Here is a 19,284-nt window from a genome sequence, read left to right on the forward strand (position 1 = left end):
GCAGTTTTGACTTATCATTATCTCTCAGCTCTATGACAATGACAAATCACTTCTGAAAAACCTTGCCAAAAAAATTGTCCAGGTAATAAGACTTAATTGGAAGAATACATAAAAGCTTTTCTATATAATTTCTTTTAGACTGAATTATTTGCTTAAGAAATCCATCCAAGGTTGTATTTAGAGATTATAATGCAACATCAAGTTTAACTCTGCCTGCCTTACTGTATTAATGTTTTAGGTAGGTACTGCATGAACCATGGAGCACAAGTTCACTTGACTTTGGGACAGAGGATATATCTACTCAAAGCTGAATAGATACACCGAGCTTGTTATTTTACTTTATGGACTCTATATCTACTTCTCAGTGAGCTGACTGAACACTAGTGTAACAAATCCTTATTCTAGTTCCTATAATTTTTTGATGATGGTGAAGATGATTATCAGAGGTCAAAACTTCATGAAACAAGATGATGATCAGAGATCAAAACTTCAGCATCGCTGTAAAAATGATATATCAAAAGATCCTAACCATAGTTTTTATATTATTAAGTAAATAAAAAGCATAGTGTTTCAATTGTTTGCGTTTGTGAATTGGATCACAAAGATAATTAAAAGAAATGAAGCAGAATACACATTTGGTCATGTATGCACTTTGTTTTGGTTAATACTGGTTTATTTTCTTTTATACAAACATTCAGAAAGAGTGACAAAATATAGGGACCAAAAGGAGGGAGGGAGCCATTGCCTTGGGCTCAGGGACAATCTGTACTTATAGAGCCTTTCTTTTATCTTCTTTCTTTTTTAAACAGACACAAATAGGTTTTGAAAAAGAGAGATACAGGCACGCTACATTATACCCATGCAACAGAGAATGTAAAAAATGGAGGTCAGATGATTATTTGGAAGGATCCTTGCATCACTGGGTTTCCAATCCATGGCTTTTTTCATCCCTGCCTTAAACAGAACACTTTACAAAAAGTGACATAGACACATACATGATTAATTTTTGTATATTGTCTAATGGCTACAAATTTAAGGCATCCCAAGAGTTTGTTATTTTGCTGGTGAAATTAGTATCTCATATGGATGAGTTCCAAGAGGGAAGATTTCAGGCCATGTTTGGAGGAAGACTATGAGATCCAATGAAATGTTTAGTCAAAGGAATAATTCTTGCAGCTCTGGTTCTTCAAAACAGTTTTTGCTGTAAAAGCTCTGAGGTTTTTCATTGTAACTGTTATGCCTAGCAAGAAAGAAGAGAAACATTTATGATCAAATAACCTGTAGTTAATCATAATCCAAAAGTAGCATGAGTTTTAAATTGGCAGACATTTGGTGGACCATCAAACATATAATTTTTAATCTTATAGCTAGTAAATACCAGAGAGATTATTTGTATTCCAATCTCCATCCATCCTGCTGTCAAAGACAATTATGGCATACTCACTTGGACTATGGCAATTACCTTGTGGAAAAATCCAACTTTTATAAAAAAAATGATTTATTTCTACCAAAGCAGCCTGGAATAAATCTCTACGATTGGGAAATGAGAAATGATTTTAAATTCCAGTTAATTTTTTCCTTACATCGTAGTATGCAGAATGATAAACTATGTGGAGTTAACAGATCTTTCAATGCTGAACTAAATTTGAATATGAGAAGTTCTTCTATTATGCATCTGGATATTAAAAAGTATGCAAATAATAAGCAGACTTTTTCATAATAATTTTATTCTGTCTAAGTAGACACTAATTGTAAAAATATGCTGTTTATCCCCCAATGCATAGATCATTAAGATTATATTATTCAAATACAATCATAGTATTATAAAACTGTATATTATACATAGATTTGCAAAACTGGCTTTGCACTGTATAAATAGCTGTTAATTAAGAATTGAATTTGCATTTATAGAGGAACTATAGGGAATATGTAAGTAAAGAAAATTAAAACTTCTTCCATGATATATTTCAAAAATATCCAGTAACTTTGCACAGTGCTCTGTACTTCTAGGATTTGCAATTTGGACAGAAAACTGGCTAGGTCAATGCTTTCACAGTAGGCAACTTTCAACACATGCTCCCTTCTTCATTGATATTAGAAAGAACAGTCTTAAAGAATAGCAACATCATAAAATCGCTAATGAAGCTGTCACTTTCCATTTTACTCTCCATATTCTCTAATTAAATATGAATACATTCATGTGACAAAAAATTGCCACAAGCAGCTTGCTGGGTTTAAAAAAATAATAATAGCACTGATAATTGCACTATGCATTAGTAGGACAGACAGCTGAATTTCGGCTCTGAAACTTGCATATTTTTATTTATTTATTTATTGGATTTATATGCAGCCCTTCTCCAAGGACTCAGAGCGGCTTACAACATATAAAAGAAACAATATACAGTATGAATCTCCAAAATCCAATTAATTTAACTAATTACTCTAAAACCCTACTAACACTAACAACCACTCATTCCCATTCATATAGCATTTGCTTTGTTGTCAAAATCTAATTTAAACAATGCTTGTCAATTATCTCAATTAACTTTCCTTTTAACTGATTGATTATGTGGTCAGTTACTATAGTCTATAGTTGGGGTCTACACCCCTGCTAGAGTTGTCAAGCTGCTATAATTGCCAAGTTGTTAAAGATGCTAAAGTTGTCAAGGTTGAACCCTCCTAGTCTATAGTTTGATGTGGTAGTTAAGGTAGCGGATTAGAAATTGAGAGCATGTGTGTGCTTGTCATCCCTTAGACACAGAAGCCATTGGTCAATCATTTTCTCTTAGCCCAACTCACTTTACAAGATTTCTCTTCTCAGGAAAATAGGAAGAAACATTGTGTATACCTTCCTTGAATTGTACAAAAAGAAGGCAAGCTATAAATAAAATAAATAAAATTTAAAACTCCACAAATAAATCAAAACCACGAGTTTAGCAAGTATACACATATATGTAGAATAACCATGTAAAAGAAATGAAATAATGTGATGCTGTTTGATTCAATGCAATTTTATAAATATTGTAATCACCCCTGTTCCAGTTAAATTCATAAAGTCTTTCTGTTTATCTACTACAGTTTTTAGCATCAATATAATTGCATCAAATGAGATTCAAAAGGCCCCATGTAGCCTCAAGTTTTCTGGTTTGAAGATAATTTACAAATGAAAACAAACTTTTAATAAATGAAATATCCCTATCAGTTCTACAGAAAAATGCTTAGAATGGCATGTAATATGAATGGCCCTTGATGGGTATGCTGCTATTTTATGGGAGTAATGCAAGAAATACAGCGTGGTAACACATCAGTTCTTGGGATAAATAAAAGCTGTGGTCAGGTTTGTTTGTTTGTATGTTTTTTGGTCAGAACCATCATACAAAAACCATGATTTAATCCATGTTCTGTAATTTTGATGACATTTTAAAAGGAGGACTTGTGGGTTACCTGCTTAAAACCTTACAGCTATTGTAAGTTTTCAGTGCATACATAAACATGTATGTAATCCCTCCTTGCAAATATGATAAATAGCATAATTTAAGAGAAAACCCATTACAATAATTTCTAACTGACAACTTTGAAGGCTCACACCTTCAACCCAATCCACTCCATTGCTGTTTGAAAAATGCTGTGTTCTAGGACATGTCATCTTGTTCTTAGTTTTTTTTTCTATTTCTATACATCAGGACTAACTCTAAGATTTTTATAGTGCTTTCTGGAACTTCATGCAAGCAAAGTATGTGTTTTAACAATGAACCATGCAGCTTAAAAGCTTCTTAGATAAACTAAGGCTTTTTGTGTGTTGATTATATGTAAAATATTTTGAACACAGACCACCAACTTGAGAATGTAAGGAATCAAAATTCAGAAATTGTAGCTAAATAAACCCAGAAATGCTTGAGTTGTATATAGCAAATCTGTTGTTTTGCTTGGTTTCATACTACATTTTTAAAGAGTAGTTTGCTCTATTTCAAGTAACTCGGCAAGAAAAATACTTCATACTCATCATGATTGCATGTTCTATATTTAAAAACCAATTGTGGTCTTTCTAAAATGATCTTCACGATGATCTAAACTTGTCCAGTTGAGAAGGCATCCCTGCCCCAATGTTTTATATCTGGCAAATATTTTGTTTGCCATAATTCCAAGCCACACCACAGACACACATATTACATTTTGGGATAATGCTTGCAAGAACTTTTGGGATAGTAATATTAACTAAGAAAACCCTCTTTTTTTGCAGCTGTTTCTATTGATTGCAGACAAAAGGCCAAAAATAAAATTTTCTTTACACTTTTTCTCCTTAAGATAGATTTGCTCTATTTTTAGAAAGAGCAATTAGTTATGAAATTGAAATATCAATTAACACTACCTATGAATTTAACACTACCTATGAATTTTATTCTATCACAAAAGAAGTGGTGATACTATTTTTTTACCAACTCTCCTGTTGCCAACTACCATGAGGTTCTGGAAAGTATTATGTTCTTAGGAGCAGTTTTTGAAATTTCCCATACTGTACTTTAGAAAACTATTTTCCTCTTTCATTGGATCCAAATACATTCTACAACAGAAGCTACCTTTCATTTATAGAATAGCATGTTCCAGATTTAAGCCAATGTATAGTCAGTGTTTCCCATCAAAGTATAAAATTCTGACTCAATAGACATGTTTCTTATGGCTCACATTAAATTCTAAAGAGATGGGAACAAGCTGCTCTCAGATAAAGCTAAGAAAATGAAAAAGTTGCTTCCTATATTGGGAAAAGCAGAGACAGTCTTAGCCTCTACATATATAATCCTTTTAATTATTACATCTTTAAAGGTGTGTATTAAAAGATTGTTACTGTCTTCAATGGAAGTAGTGGAGAAGTAATGTAAAAATAACAGCTTCTGTAAAGATGCTATAGTTCACAGCAGCATTTATTTAAGCACAAAGTTCATATCGTGGCTACAATTTGTAGCCATGGGTAGCCTTCCTTCTTTCCTACAAATAATTCATACCAAATTTGCTTATTGATATTAAATGGATATTGGTAATCTGAACACATATATCTAATGAAAAAATGAGTTTATGCATTTCTAAAACTGGACAGACTAACAAATATTGAATCCTGTAGTTTCATTATGGAGTAAGTACGAATGTAGTAAAAGTAATATTTCATGAGAAATGTGATTAAAATACTTATCGCAGATAAAACATGATAGATAGATAGATAGATAGATAGATAGATAGATAGATAGATGATATATAGATAATTAGAAAGACAGATGGATAAAAGATAGATAGATAGATAGACAGACAGACAGACAGACAGACAGACGACAGACAGATAGAGACAGAGACAGACAGACAGACAGATGGACTTGTTTTTCAGGGTTTAATCAAGTAGTGTTGAATATATTATATTCAACCCTGAGAAACAGATGGATCTATCTATATCTATCTATCTATCTATCTATCTATCTATCTATCTATCTATCTATCTATCTATCTAATCTCTCTAATCTACCTACCTACCTACCTGCTTTCTATCCATCCATCATCTATTTTTCCTAAACTTGCATGTGAATTTTTTCTCTAAAAAAGACAAATAGGATATATGGAATTAAAAAACCTATAATACATTTCATAACTTAAATCAGGACACTTACTTCCAAATCTGTTACTAATGTTATTGTTAATGTTATTGCCATTCTTGTTTTATCATTGCCAATTTCTTCATTACCTTGGGTAATAAACTGCTAAAATAACTAGGTTCCAAGAATTGGAACAACTATAAAAGGGGTGGCTGCACTGAAGCTTATGGAGATCTTTAGTTATAGTTCAAATCTTTTCCAAATGAGTGTCCAGTAAAAACTGAAATTTTGAGTTAGATCCAGACATGTAGTTAATTTTAAAACGTAAGAGGAAGGAGGCTGTAGGAGCCTTTTCGGTGATTTTATGGCAGCCCTAAAAAAACAGTCTGAAGAACCTCTGGGGAAAATTACTTCTTGGAACAAAGGTAAGCATCTTGAAAAGGATGCCAATGAATATACTTTTGCAGTACAGTCATCTAAATTTCCATCCTGGTAGAAATTCCTACAAAAACCATATATGCCTTTTCCTACCCTTGGGGTGCCAGTCAAGCAGAGATCATTATTCATTATGTTCTCTCCATTAATGATAAAATCAGGGTCAAATTAATGGTAGTAGACAAACTCAAGAGTTTCGTCTTTGAACATCCAAATTCTTGTAGATAGTTTTAACTGATAATAGTTAAGTTGCTTGTTTTGCTTTGTTGGCATTAAAATACATGAAGGCATTTTTAAAGCTCTTAATTGTAGACCTGGTTTTATTTTGATCCACTTTTCTTATATGTAGCATTTTTATCATTTTTCTTATTTTGTCTTCTTGCATTGTATGCTATGCTACATTGTTATGACTTGTGCTCACAGCAATAAGCCTATTTATATAGTTACTACTCTGGAGAATTGAGAAACTTTCCAAAACCATGTGAGTGGAAGGCTGATGGCTGCAAGGAGAAAAGACACTTGGCACAAGCCGTTTACCAGCAGAAAACATTTCTTAAACCTTGGTTCTCTCTCCAAACAGAAGTAGTATTTCATTCACAGAAATGCAGGTCGGGTTCCAACAAGTATATTTATATTTATGAAAAAGAGAAAAAAAACACTTTAATTTTGGCCTACTTAACATTATTTTTGCATGAGAAAATCAGAGTTTAAAGACAACATAGAAAGACATGAGCCAACAGAGCATGAGGCACACTTTCTCTAAATATAAGTGGAATGACTTGGCCTAAGCATAAGAGGAAATTTAATTTCCATCCTCATCTGCTGTTTGACTTCCATTCAAGAGGCTACACAATGCCAAACAGAACTAAAGGGCATTTTTGAATTTATGAGTACTAGTGTTTTTTATGCACACTGTGCCATGGAACTCTTAAGTTAGTTCAACTATAAATACTAGCAATGGTTTTTAAGAATTTATGGTATCTTTTTAGCAGATCAAAATTTTCTTTTCTTTTACAGTTATCATCAATTGTTGCATCAGCTCAAGCTGTTAACAGTTATAAGTAGTAGATGCAATGAGAAAATAATAAAAAGCAATAAAAATGTTTTCAGTCTACATCAGGACATACCATGCGTTGTTATCGAGGTGGTCTTCAATCAGCATGCGAGTGGAAAGACTGGTATAGCTGGAACAAAGAGCCTAAGGAAGGGCAATGCATTTTTCAGTTGAGGGGCCATGCAGCAAGCTTTTCACATGCACAACATACAGACAGCTATTAAAAAGGTAAGGCTTTCAACAAATGGCCTGAACATCTATATTACAATTTGGCATTGGAATAGGCATGCAGATAGAGAGCTGGTTTGATGTGGTAGTTAAGGCATCAGGCTAGGGACCAGGAGATGGTGAGTTCCAGCCCCACCTTGGCTCTAAAGCTAGCTGGGTGATTTTGGACCAGTCAATTTCTCTGAGGTCTAGGAAGGAGGTAATGGTGAACTATCGTATTTTTCAGAGTATAAGACGCACCTTCACCCACCTAAAAAAGGCTGAAAATTTGGGTGCGTCTTACACTCCAAATATAGCTTTTTTCCCAGCCGTAATGAGTTGCTAATGATCTTTCCAGCTTTCAGGCTTGTTTTAATTGCTACTTCTTCTGAAAAAGGGTTTTTTCAACCCTAATGAAGTGCTAACAACCATCCTGGCTTGCAGGATTTTTTTCATTCCTACTCCCTCCAAATGATTTTTTTTCCAACCCTAAGACTTTACAGGCTTTTTTCATTGCTACTCCCTCTGAAGATGATTTTTTTTCAGGAGATAAGATAATGTGCTGAAGCTGACCAGACTAAGGATGCTAGCCAGCTGAATACCTGGTAGATAGATCCCCCCCCCATTTTCCTCCCCCAAAATTAAGGTGTGTCACATATTCTGATGCATCTTATACTTTGAAAAATACAGTACTTCTGAAAAACCTTGCCAAGAAAACAGCAACACTTGTCCAGGCTATTTACCAAGAATTGGACAATACTGAATGGAAGAAAGGAAGAAGAAGAAAAAAAGGCATGCAGAATCTTCAGTGTCTAACTAGAGTCTGAATGGAAGGAATAATTGTTTCTATTGCACCCTAGAGATCAGAATGTTCTTTTAGCACACAATAGTAATTTTCTCCCTTGGTGACATAAAGATACAAGAATGAATCCCACATTGGACAGTGTCTACAACTTTATCAGGTTAAAAAAGGAAATAGTGCTGATATCTGATATTGGGTCACATTCATCAATAAAGCTGAAATTGGGTAGTTTTGAAATAATGCTTTTTGAAGGAACGAATGCTGCAAATACTTTTTTTAAAAAAATTCTTCACCAATACATCCCTTGGTGACAATAAATAGATGCAGAATGCCATAGATGCCCTACATGGCATTGAACCAGAGTACCTCCGGAACTGCCTGCTACCGCACGAATCCCAGTGACCGATAAGGTCCCACAGAGTTGGCCTTCTCCGGGTCCCATCGACTAAACAATCTTGTTTGGCGGGCCCCAGGGGAAGAGCCTTCTCTGTGGTGGCCCCGGCCCTCTGGAACCAACTCCCCCCGGAGATTAGAACTGTCTCCACCCTCCTTGTCTTTCGTAAACTACTCAAGACCCATATATACCGCCAGGCCTGGGGGAGTTGAGACACCTTTCCCCCAGGCTCTTTATATTTTATGTTTGGTATGTATGTGTTGTTTGGTTTTTAAATATGATAGGGTTTTATATGCTTCTTTTTTAATATTAGATTTGTTTCGCTATAATATTGTTTTTTATTATTGTTGTGAGCCGCCCTGAGTCTTCGGAGAGGGGCGGCATACAAATCTAATAAATTATTATTATTATTATTATTATTATTATTATTATTATTATTATTATTATTATTATTATTATTATTATAAAAACAGACCTTCCCCAACAAAAAATAAGGAGAAAAAATTATAGATCTTCACTTGGTATTCTTGAAAAAATACATATGTTCCTCACCACAAATTGTCTTCTCTCATTTAATTGTCACTAAATCATTTTATAATAACAGGACGGACAGTTTTCTAATTACTAAGGCATAGAATCAGTGATGCCAAATAGGTGTAGGCACATCACATCCAGACAAACTGAGATTTTCTTCTTTTCTTCTTCTTTTTTTTTTTTGGGAGGAGATTGGGTTTGTAAAAATTAGAAAATGCTAGTTTGGGACTTATAGTTTGGGAATGCTCCTTATCTCGAAACTGCAGAAAACCACGGCATCAGTTTTCAGCAGAGTTGGAATGAGTTATCAGGGGTACCACATAAACAAAGAAGCACTTGGCTGCCTGATACAGTCTTAGGAAAAAAGACTTCTGTCAACCACTTATATATGATTCCAATAAATCATAATCTATAGACAAATGTATCATCTGCCCTGCCTTTCAGTACACTTTGGGGCTTTGGCTCCTAAGTCTCCTTCATATCTTCATTACTAGAACCAACATAGAGGTAGAATTTATTCATATGTTAGTTTAGTTCAACACTACAGGAACTTATCTTTAGGCTTACAGTTTTGAAACCAAATCAACTATACCCTGGCTTTCTGTGAAAGCTTATTCTTTAAAAAAATTCTTTATATAAATATAATTCTTGCTTTTCCTTGTAATGGGACTGTAAAATATGATCCATTCACTTATTTTATCAAAGCTGCCTTCCAAAATTCCTAATCAGAAGTATGGAGCTTCTGTTGGCTCAAATATTATTTGATTTGCATGCCAATGGATGGAGCTAAGGCCTTAATTGGACATGAGATTTGGGAACATTGGGTTTTTTAAATGGAGAAAAGAGTGTCTTAGGCATAAACCATTTTCCTACTTAAAATCAACCTTCTCTTCCATCCACCTCCTCCCAAAAAATACAGACTGAACTGTTTTCTTTTTTCCTATTATTTTCAGTGGATAGGGATTTGGGATCCAGGAAAAAATGCTGGCAACCTGAATCTACCCTATACTGTTGGCAAAACTTGTTTTTATACTTCTCTTTTCTTTCTCCCATAACTTCCATCTCTGTGGGAGAATTCTATTTGGAAATGTTTCCCTTTTCTTTGGATCTCTAGGAAAAATTATTTCTCCACAAATCCCATCATTTGAGTGTTTTCCCTAGTAGTCATCATTCTTATAAATAAAGGTTGAACTTCCTAATCTTGATCCTTTTGCCTCACTTTTGCTGCAGCATTACCCAATGCTTTATAACTACCCTATTTTTGTCACTCACCTATCTCTTTATAAGCCAATCACATTTCAGTTGCTTTATACATGATATGGTCAACACAAATAAACTATTTTAAATAATTTTATATAATAGCTGGTAATGTCTTCAAGTAAGATAGCATGCTCCATAACTGGTGTTTTTTTTCCTAGCATAAATGCTGAAACAGAAAGGTTTGCACTTGTAAAGAAAAGAAAATCATTCAAAGCTGGAACATGTCAGACCATATGAATGTTTTAACACATTATAATAGCTGCCAAGCACAGCATTTAGGTAAGGGAAACAGAATGTAACACCATGCTTGGGTCCCCTGGTACTTCATGTATTTATAGTTTAGAATTTCTTCATATGGCTGTATTCCTATTTCTGGTTTAACAGCATTGCATGGATATGCCTCCCTAATAATATTTCTATAATGTATTCCAAATAAAATATTTATTACTCTTATCCAATTATGTCTTTCTCCATATATGAAATATAGAATATTTTATCTTTTGCTGAGAGGTTTGGATTTTAAGAACCAACTACATCAAAACTATTTCCAGTTTGAATTTACACCAAATCAAAATGATGAGATATTCCTTTCATCTCTGACCTATATATAAAACAAAACACTCTGATATTTCTTATGTGCACTGGAGAATGCAAGCTGGCTTTTACTGTCATCACTTCATCCAAGCAAATAAAAAAGTTTGCATTACGGTTCACATTTTGAAAAAGTTAAACCAGAAATCTTTGTGTTACACCCTTTCCAATTTTTTTCTTGCCTCCTTCCAGATGTTCCCACATTATCATTTACCTCTCCTAAGTTTCCCAAGTGATGATGAGCTTATTTTAATTTAATCTTGCAATGCATATATCATTACTCTGGGCATTCATTTCTGGCCATAATTATTAATGAAAGCACAAGGATTCCCTCAACCTTTTATAATAACTCACTGGTTTATTTTTTCCTTTTGTAGAAGTTGCTGGATTTCCCTTGCTATCTGTGGCTTTTCTTCCTAATGAGGTAAAGGGTGATGAGGTCTTGATTAAACTTGAAGAGTGATAATTATTATTATTGTTCTGATTGCCACTCAGTGTCTCCATTATGGATCGAAATGTTCCAAATGGACGTTTTTGCTGTTCCCCAGTGTCAGCATTCGGTGTTGGCCGCGGAAGAGATTTATTCTGCTCTTTGTCCTTCTCTCCATTTAAACCAATCTCTGTTTGCTCTAACTGTACCACGGGATCCTCAAATGTCACTCTGAGTTTTGAATTTTGAGCAGTCCTGCGTTTTGAAGAGGGAGACTTGAGGGCACTCTTGGGGCTCGTGGCTATTTTGGGAGCAATCGTAGTATCAGGATTGGCTTGACTGAGGTCTCCCCCAACCTGGCTTTGAGACACGGTTCCAGTCTGATAATGGGATTCATTATCAGGATCACTACTTTCAGATGTGGGAGAAGGGCTGTGACCATCCACTGATTTTGAGCTTTTAATTCCAAAAGGAAACCGGCGCCCGGATGCCAAAGCATGTTTCTTAATCATGAAATGCAAATTCTCAGTGCTTTCAGTATTTTCCACTATAGGCCGTGGCCTGGGCTTATCAATTCTTTTCACAGGTGTGTTCTTTTGGTCTTCCGAATTATTTGAATCTGTGTCAGATTCACTGAGGGACCTCTGCATTAGATGCTTCAGTCTTGCTAGTTTCAGTTCCTTTTTCTCCAAAGGCACCTTCTTTGTATTCTTGGAAGCCTGAACATCCTGAAATTCTAAGGACAGTTTTTCCTGCGTGCAGACATTCTCAGAGATTTCTTTCCCCAGCAACTGGCGCAGGATTTTATCAGATTCCTCCTCTTTCACCTTGGGCCGAGTAGGGTGGTGAGTTCCTGCACTGCCATGAATCTGAATCACATCATGAGTGTTCAGTTTACTTTTTGGTGGAGTCACATCATCTGTATCAGATTGTTTCCACTGAGGTTTGCCAGAAATGGGTGATGATGGTGAACTTCAGTGGGGAAAGAAAGAAAAAATTAGTACAGAAGACCACAAACAAAATTATACAGACGCAAATTGGATGTTTCCATTACATTTTCTTCCCCTTTCCTATGCATTCCTATTTCCTTGCATTTTTGACCTCATCTACTTGGAATATAATATGGACTTGCACATTGATGCTACATTTAAGAATGCAAGTTTATTTGCAAGGTAGGATCTATTATTTCCAGTTTTTGCTAGTCTCCCACAGAAGAATTTTCTAATAAACATTTATATTTGATGTTCATAGCTTGTGAGTTAAAATCTAATATTATACTTTATTATAATCAGCATAACCCTGGGGGGGATTATTGACCCCCCTCAGAGAGGGTCCGCAATTTGGGCATCCTCCTTGATCCACAGCTCACATTAGAGAACCATCTTTCAGCTGTGGCGAGGGGGATGTTTGCCCAGGTTTGCCTGGTGCACCAGTTGCGGCCCTATCTGGACCAGGACTCATTGCTCACAGTCACTCATGGCCTCATCACCTCGAGATTCGACTACTGTAATGCTCTCTACATGGGCTACCCTTGAAAAGTGTTCGAAAACTTCAGATTGTGCAGAATACAGCTGCGAGAGCAATCATGGGCTTCCCCAGGTATGCCCATGTCACTCCAACACTCCGCAGTCTGCATTGGTTCCGGTCACAATTCAAAGTGTTGGTTATGACCTATAAAGCCCTTCATGGCATAGGACCAGAATATCTCTGGGACCACCTTCTGCCACACGAATCCCAGAGACCGATTAGGTCTCACAGAGTTAGCCTTCTCTGGGTCCCGTCGACTAAACTATGTTGTCTGGCGGGTCCCAGAGGAAGAGCCTTTTCTGTGGCGGCCCTGACCCTCTGGAACCAGCTTCCCCCGGAGAGTAGAACTGCTCCCACCCTCCTTGCCTTCCGTAAACTCCTTAAAACTCACCTCTGCCATCAGGCATGGGGGAATTGAGGCATTCCCCCTCCCTCCCCCCGGGCCTATATAATTTATGTATGGTGTGGTTTAATAATGTTTTTTTTAATTTATTAGATTTATTGTGAATTGTCTTATTGTATGCTGTGAGCCGCCCCGAGCCTACGGAGAGGGGCGGCAATCAAATCAAATCAAATCAAATCAAATCAAATCAAATCAAATCAAATCAAATCAAATCAAATCAAATCAAATCAAATCAAATCAAAAATAGTTTTGACTTCATGGGAATAGTAATAGTATTATTAATAGTCAACCACAGTGCTAACTTCATCACCAGCAAAGACAGCCTCAGAATTTATAATTAAGTTGATAGTCCTTATGTTAACACTGGAAAAGACATCTCGCCTTTATATTCAAATTTAATATGAGTAGAGCAGCATAACTGCTTTCTACCCCATTTTTACATATTAGGATAGTTCTGAACATTCTGAGGAAGTTTAGGTTAAACAAGTGATCTGATGCAGCCTTCTCCATCTTGGTATGGAGTGTCTCCAGATGGGCAGATTAAGTGTCAGATTAGAATTCTTAGCAATGACTAGAATTTGGATAGAATTTTGAACTTTACACTTTGAATAGTAACTATATCAGTATGGTGGAATTTGCAGTTGAAGTGTGTGTGTGTGTGTATTGGGGGTAGGGGAATTAAGGGACTGGCTAGCCTGGAATTTCTGAGGGAGAAGAAGTGAAGGTGAGCAGAACCTCCTAATCCTGGAGTGCTTATCTAGTTGTTCTATAGTTATTGCACTTAGTCTAGTGAGGTTTTTGTAAATAGATAAATAGAAATAGACAAACTGCTCTGGTTAATTAGTGTTCTGATTCTTTACGTTTGATATTACTCTCACCAGACTAACTACACTCACCACAGAACCAAATAATGTGGATTTAGATACAGTTTAGTACCTTGGATCTTTGCAAAACTTTATGTATGCTACAGATATGTGATATTGGAGAAATTATTATTGAGATTACAATTAATATTGAGAAAGTCTTTTTCTCAAAAATTTATTATAAGAATTTTAAAAGAGATGGTTTATAATCTGTAAAACAGAATAATGTGTGATTTGAACTACATGTGAAAACTCAATAAAGAAATTTATAAAAAAAAAGAGAAAGTCTTTTTCTCACATTTCCATTTTTATATTGTTATATATAGTGTTCGGAAACTTCAGATTGTGCAGAATGCAGCTGTGAGAGCAATCATGGGCTTTCCTAAGTATGCCCATGTTACTCCAACACTCTGCAGTCTGCATTGGTTGCCGATCAGTTTCCGGTCACAATTCAAAGTGTTGGTCATGACCTATAAAGCCCTTCATGGCACCGGACCAGGATATCTGCGACACCGCCTTCTGCCGCACGAATCCCAGCGGCCGGTTAGGTCCCACAGAGTTGGTCTTCTCTGGGTCCCGTCGACTAAACAATGTCATCTGGCGGGACTCGGGGGAAGAGCCTTCTCTGTGGTGGCACTGACCCTCTGGAATCAACTCCCCCCAGAGATTAGAACTGTCCCACCCTCCTTGCCTTTCGTGAACTCCTTAAAACCCACCTCTGTCATCAGGCTTGGGGGAACTGAGATATCCCTCCCTTGCCTATGTAGTTTTGTGTGTATGTATTTTATATATTGTTTTTTTTTTCTTTTTAGACTTTTTAATGTAAAACTGTTATTTTATATTTTAATTATTAGATTTGTTACCATCTACGGAGAGGGGTGGCATACAAATCTAATAAATAATAATAATTATAATTATTATTATGAATTTCTGTAGAAGCAAAATAACCATAGTTTTGCCCTTGACATATCAGAACCTCTTCTGTATTTTGGATTCAGTATGAATTTCTATTTATTGATATTTCTGTTACATTTTTAAAAACTCGTATTCAAATTTTAGTTGAAGCATAATTTAGTTGTTTAGTAATGATGAGAAATACCCGTTCGGAAACTGAATACCACTTTTATAAGCCTAGTTACCTTGAAGATGTTGACTGTGATTTTCCATCTGTCCTCTGAATTTCTAGAAGCTCCTGGAGTTGGTTCTGTAAACCCACACGCTCTACTGTCTGTCTGGAAGAAATATTACATTGTTATGTTATTTTTGTTCCTAAAAGAGCTGTCCATCAATGTACTAAAGGAGGAACAATCATTTTAGTATACATTCCTTTAAAAATGGCCCTGCTCATTTATAATTTAAGGATTGTGTACTGTACTGTTTTTTATTATTGTTGTGAGCCGCCCCGAGTTTGCGGAGAGGGGCGGCATATAAATCCAATAAACCTAACCTAACCTAACCTAACCATTGTACTCAAAGAACATATACAAATGTCATCATACACAAAAGAGATCTGTGTTCTGCAAATTGCTTCTAATCCTTGTGATAGTGCTTTGATCATTTTATTGAACCTTCTGAAAGTTGCTTGTATTATATATATTATTTATTACTAGCAGCGCTGTTGGTGTAAACTGTGAGATTAGTATTTTAAAGAACAGCTTGCCAAGGCTTTGGAATTCACAACTAGGAATTTACTGGTGTCTGATTAAACCAGAGTCATTGAAATTTGGCAATATATTTCTTTAACTCTTTTACCAAAGACTTGAGGGAAAAGTTTAAAAAAAATTTCTTTCAATTTTAGTTAGGCAGTACATTTTTACTTGTCTACTTAATATAGTCTTGATAGATGGACAGGTAGTCCTCCACTTACAACCACAATTGACCATCAACATTTCTATATTCAATTTCTATTTATATTCTATCTATAAGTGAGAAAGTTGTTAAGTGAGATTTATTTACTTACTTACTTACTTACTTACTTACTTACCGGTACTTACTTACTTACTTACTTATTTATTGGATTTGTATGCCGCCCCTCTCCGTAGACTCGGGGTGGCTAACAACAATGATAAAAACAGCATGTAACAATCCAATCCAATACTAAAATAACTAAAAAACCAGACATACATACAGACATACCATGCGTAAATTGTAAAGGCCTAGGGGGAAAGAATATCTCAGTTCCCCCATGCCTGACCCATGTTTTGTCCCATTTTGCAATCTTTCTTGCTGCAGTTGTTAAGTGAATCACTGCAGTGATATGTAATATGATTGTTAAACAAATCTGGATTCCCCAGTGACCTTGTTACAAGGTCACAAAAGATAATCAGATGCTCCTGGGACACTACAACTGTCATAAATGTGAACCAGTTGCCAAGCATCTGAATTTTGATAATGTGACCATGGGATGCTACAGCAGTCATAGGTGTGAAAAACGGTCATAAGTCACTTTTTCAGTGCTGTTGTAGCTTTGAGCAGTCACTAAATGAATGACTGTAATGACCACCTGCACACAGAATGGTGTAAATAATTATTTACTTGCTTTTTAAAACTACAGACCTTCCAAAGTAGTTTATAGTATAATGTAAAATATACAATTTGGAATTATCATAGCTAAGTCACCCCAGCTGATTTGACCTGGCCATTTTGCAGAGGAAGGATATAGGATAACTCAAGAGAGGCTTAAGTGAATTGCAGCAAGCCTTGTCTTGCTTTAATTTTGAACCCTATCAAGTTAGAAGTCCTCAAAGCTGGGATGAACTGCAATTCTACTTGTACCTATCTTGAGTTATCCACATTAAAATATCCTATGGTGAGTGGTCCTGTGGTGAGTTGGCCAGGGCAAGTTGACCAGGATGAGTTGGCTGGGGTGACTTGGCTGTAGTGAGATGTCCCATTCAGAAACCTTTAATATAAAAGTTCAGAAACCTTTAATATAAAAGAAATTCAAAATTAGCTCATCGTGGAAGAAACTGAAAAACTTGCAATTATTATTATTATTACCAGATTATCTCAGGGACCGCCTTCTGCTGCACGAATCCCAGCGACCAGTTAGGTCCCACAGAGTGGATCTTCTCCGGGTCCCATCAACTAAAGAATGTCACTTGGCGGGACCCAGGGGAAGAGCCTTCTCTGTGGCGGCCCCGGCCCTCTGGAACCAACTCCCCCCAAAGATTAGAATTGCCCCCACCCTCCTTGCCTTTCGTAAGCTGCTTAAAACCCACCTCTACCGTCAGGCATGGGGGAATTGAGACCCTCTTCCCCCTAGGCCTTTACAATTCTATGCATGGTATGTATGTATGTATATTTGGTTTTTTATATTAATGGGTTTTTAATTGTTTCTAACATCAGACTACTATTGTACACTGCTTTATTGTTGCTGTTAGCCGCCCCGAGTCTCCGGAGAGGGGAGGCATACAAATCCAATAAATAAATAAATAAACAAACAAACAAACAAATAAATAAATTAATTATTATTTTTTAAATTGTGAAACGTATTCCTCCATTTCCTGCATGGTAGACAATCATTTAGTAGAGAGCAAGTACACTTACTCAGCATTCATCTGGAATAATGTGACTCAACAAACACAAAATGAAGGTGAACTGAGGCCAGTGCTTATAAGTCAAAACTAAAGAAACAAGGCAGTGTACTTTATACTAAATAGGCTTATAGAGTTAATAGCAACATGGAATTTTCTGCTTCATAGATTATTACCACTTCTGTATTGAACATTGTGGTCAACTACCATGTACTAGATTATATATTTTATTTTAAAGCATGACCCTTATTTTAGCTTTCATTAACAATATTTAAAAGAGATATTCAGAACTTAAAGAATAATTATGAACACATAATTTTAATTTAGAGAGTAAGGATAATAATGATTTACATTTAGTGAAGATCCTCTCATCTGAGGAAGTCAAACAGGTACCCAATTCTAATTAACTATATAACTATCTTGCAGGCAGCATGACATTTAAATAATATCCGTTCACTGCTCATTTGCTTGGAGAAATGTCTATGGCAATGTGCCCAAACCTCTCTAGTCAGCCATAACATTTTCCATAAAACAAAGTACTGAGCAGAAAATTTGTAACAGAAACCAGCACTGATTGGTTAGTCCATGCCATGTGGCTTCAAGACAGTATCTGCATTCTCCTCCCCTATTTTTACAAATCTTAAAAAAACTCTGATAATTTCACTTTTCATACTATCATGATGCACCATCATCAAATATCAAATTGGTGTCTTGATATGTCTTGGATGTTACTGAAAGAAACAGGCACAAAACCAAGAAGCAACATCAATCTATTAGTTCTTTCCAATAAGATTTATGTTTAATAAAAGTGTAAGCTTTCTACATAAATCCTTGTTTAAAAATCCCCTTTCCAGTACATGGCAACTGTTTCAAGCATTAGAATAGATACTATAATCCTTGAAAGGCTTCCTTTTGCTGTTTGCTATACAATACTCTGGAGAAGTGATCTCTTTTTCTATATTTAAACAAATATTTTACTGCCAGCGATTTAGTTTTATTTCTCCCTTTTCCTATTGTTAATTTTTTAAAAAATAATTTAATTGAATCACATTGTGTGTGTGTGTGTGTGTGTGTGTGTGTGTTTGGGTGTGAACTAGTCTTCTATTTCTTTTTTCTTTAGTAAACTATCTGTGGATTTTTCTCATAAATACTGTGTTTTAGATGTTAGACATTTCTTGAAAATATGTTCTAATGGATATTTTAGGTAAATACTTTTAGACAGAATATATTTAATTATGGAAAAAAATATAGTAAAATTAAAATACTAGCATTTTATTTATTGTATTGACATTATTATTTATTTAGCTATAGTTATTGTCTTATGATGCCATATTTCAATAACACAATAATATTAAACCTACAAAATGGAACTTGGAATAACTCACTTATGCCATTGCCACAATAAACAAATAAAATAGGCTTTAAATAGTGATGGGCGAACCTAACCCACACAATTCGGGTCCGTACCGAATTTTGCAGTGTTCGGTATGCCAAACACGAACCATGGAATCCAGGAAGTGATCATCTTGGCGTCCTTAGCAACCTGCCGGTGATGTCAAAGCTCCGCCCCCAGAATCTCTTCGTGGGAGGGATTCCCCAGCTCCTTCAAAGGGAGGTCTTCACGTAAAAACAAACATTGTTATTTTTACGAAAAAGGACACCGCAGCAGCGC

General features: G+C 35.7%; 1 protein-coding gene across 5 annotated transcripts in view; it reads right to left on the bottom strand.

Annotated features, from left to right (window-relative positions):
- Positions 1-651: 651 nt before the first annotated feature.
- Positions 652-19,284, bottom strand: part of SNCAIP (synuclein alpha interacting protein) — an 85,638-nt gene continuing 67,005 nt past the window's right edge. For 4 of the 5 annotated variants that reach the window (XM_070736319.1, XM_070736318.1, XM_070736321.1 and 1 more), the window contains 4 exons: positions 15,216-15,308; positions 11,208-12,255; positions 7,139-7,209; positions 652-1,240 (listed from right to left, as the gene is read on the bottom strand). In XM_070736319.1, the coding sequence (XP_070592420.1) occupies positions 1,156-1,240; positions 7,139-7,209; positions 11,208-12,255; positions 15,216-15,308 (1,297 nt within the window). In that variant the 3' untranslated portion in view covers positions 652-1,155. The remainder of the gene's footprint in view (positions 1,241-7,138; positions 7,210-11,207; positions 12,256-15,215; positions 15,309-19,284) is intronic. The other variant, XM_070736320.1, reaches the window with a different exon arrangement.

Source organism: Erythrolamprus reginae, chromosome 2 (assembly GCF_031021105.1).
Source record: "Erythrolamprus reginae isolate rEryReg1 chromosome 2, rEryReg1.hap1, whole genome shotgun sequence".
Classification (NCBI taxonomy): domain Eukaryota; kingdom Metazoa; phylum Chordata; class Lepidosauria; order Squamata; family Dipsadidae; genus Erythrolamprus; species Erythrolamprus reginae.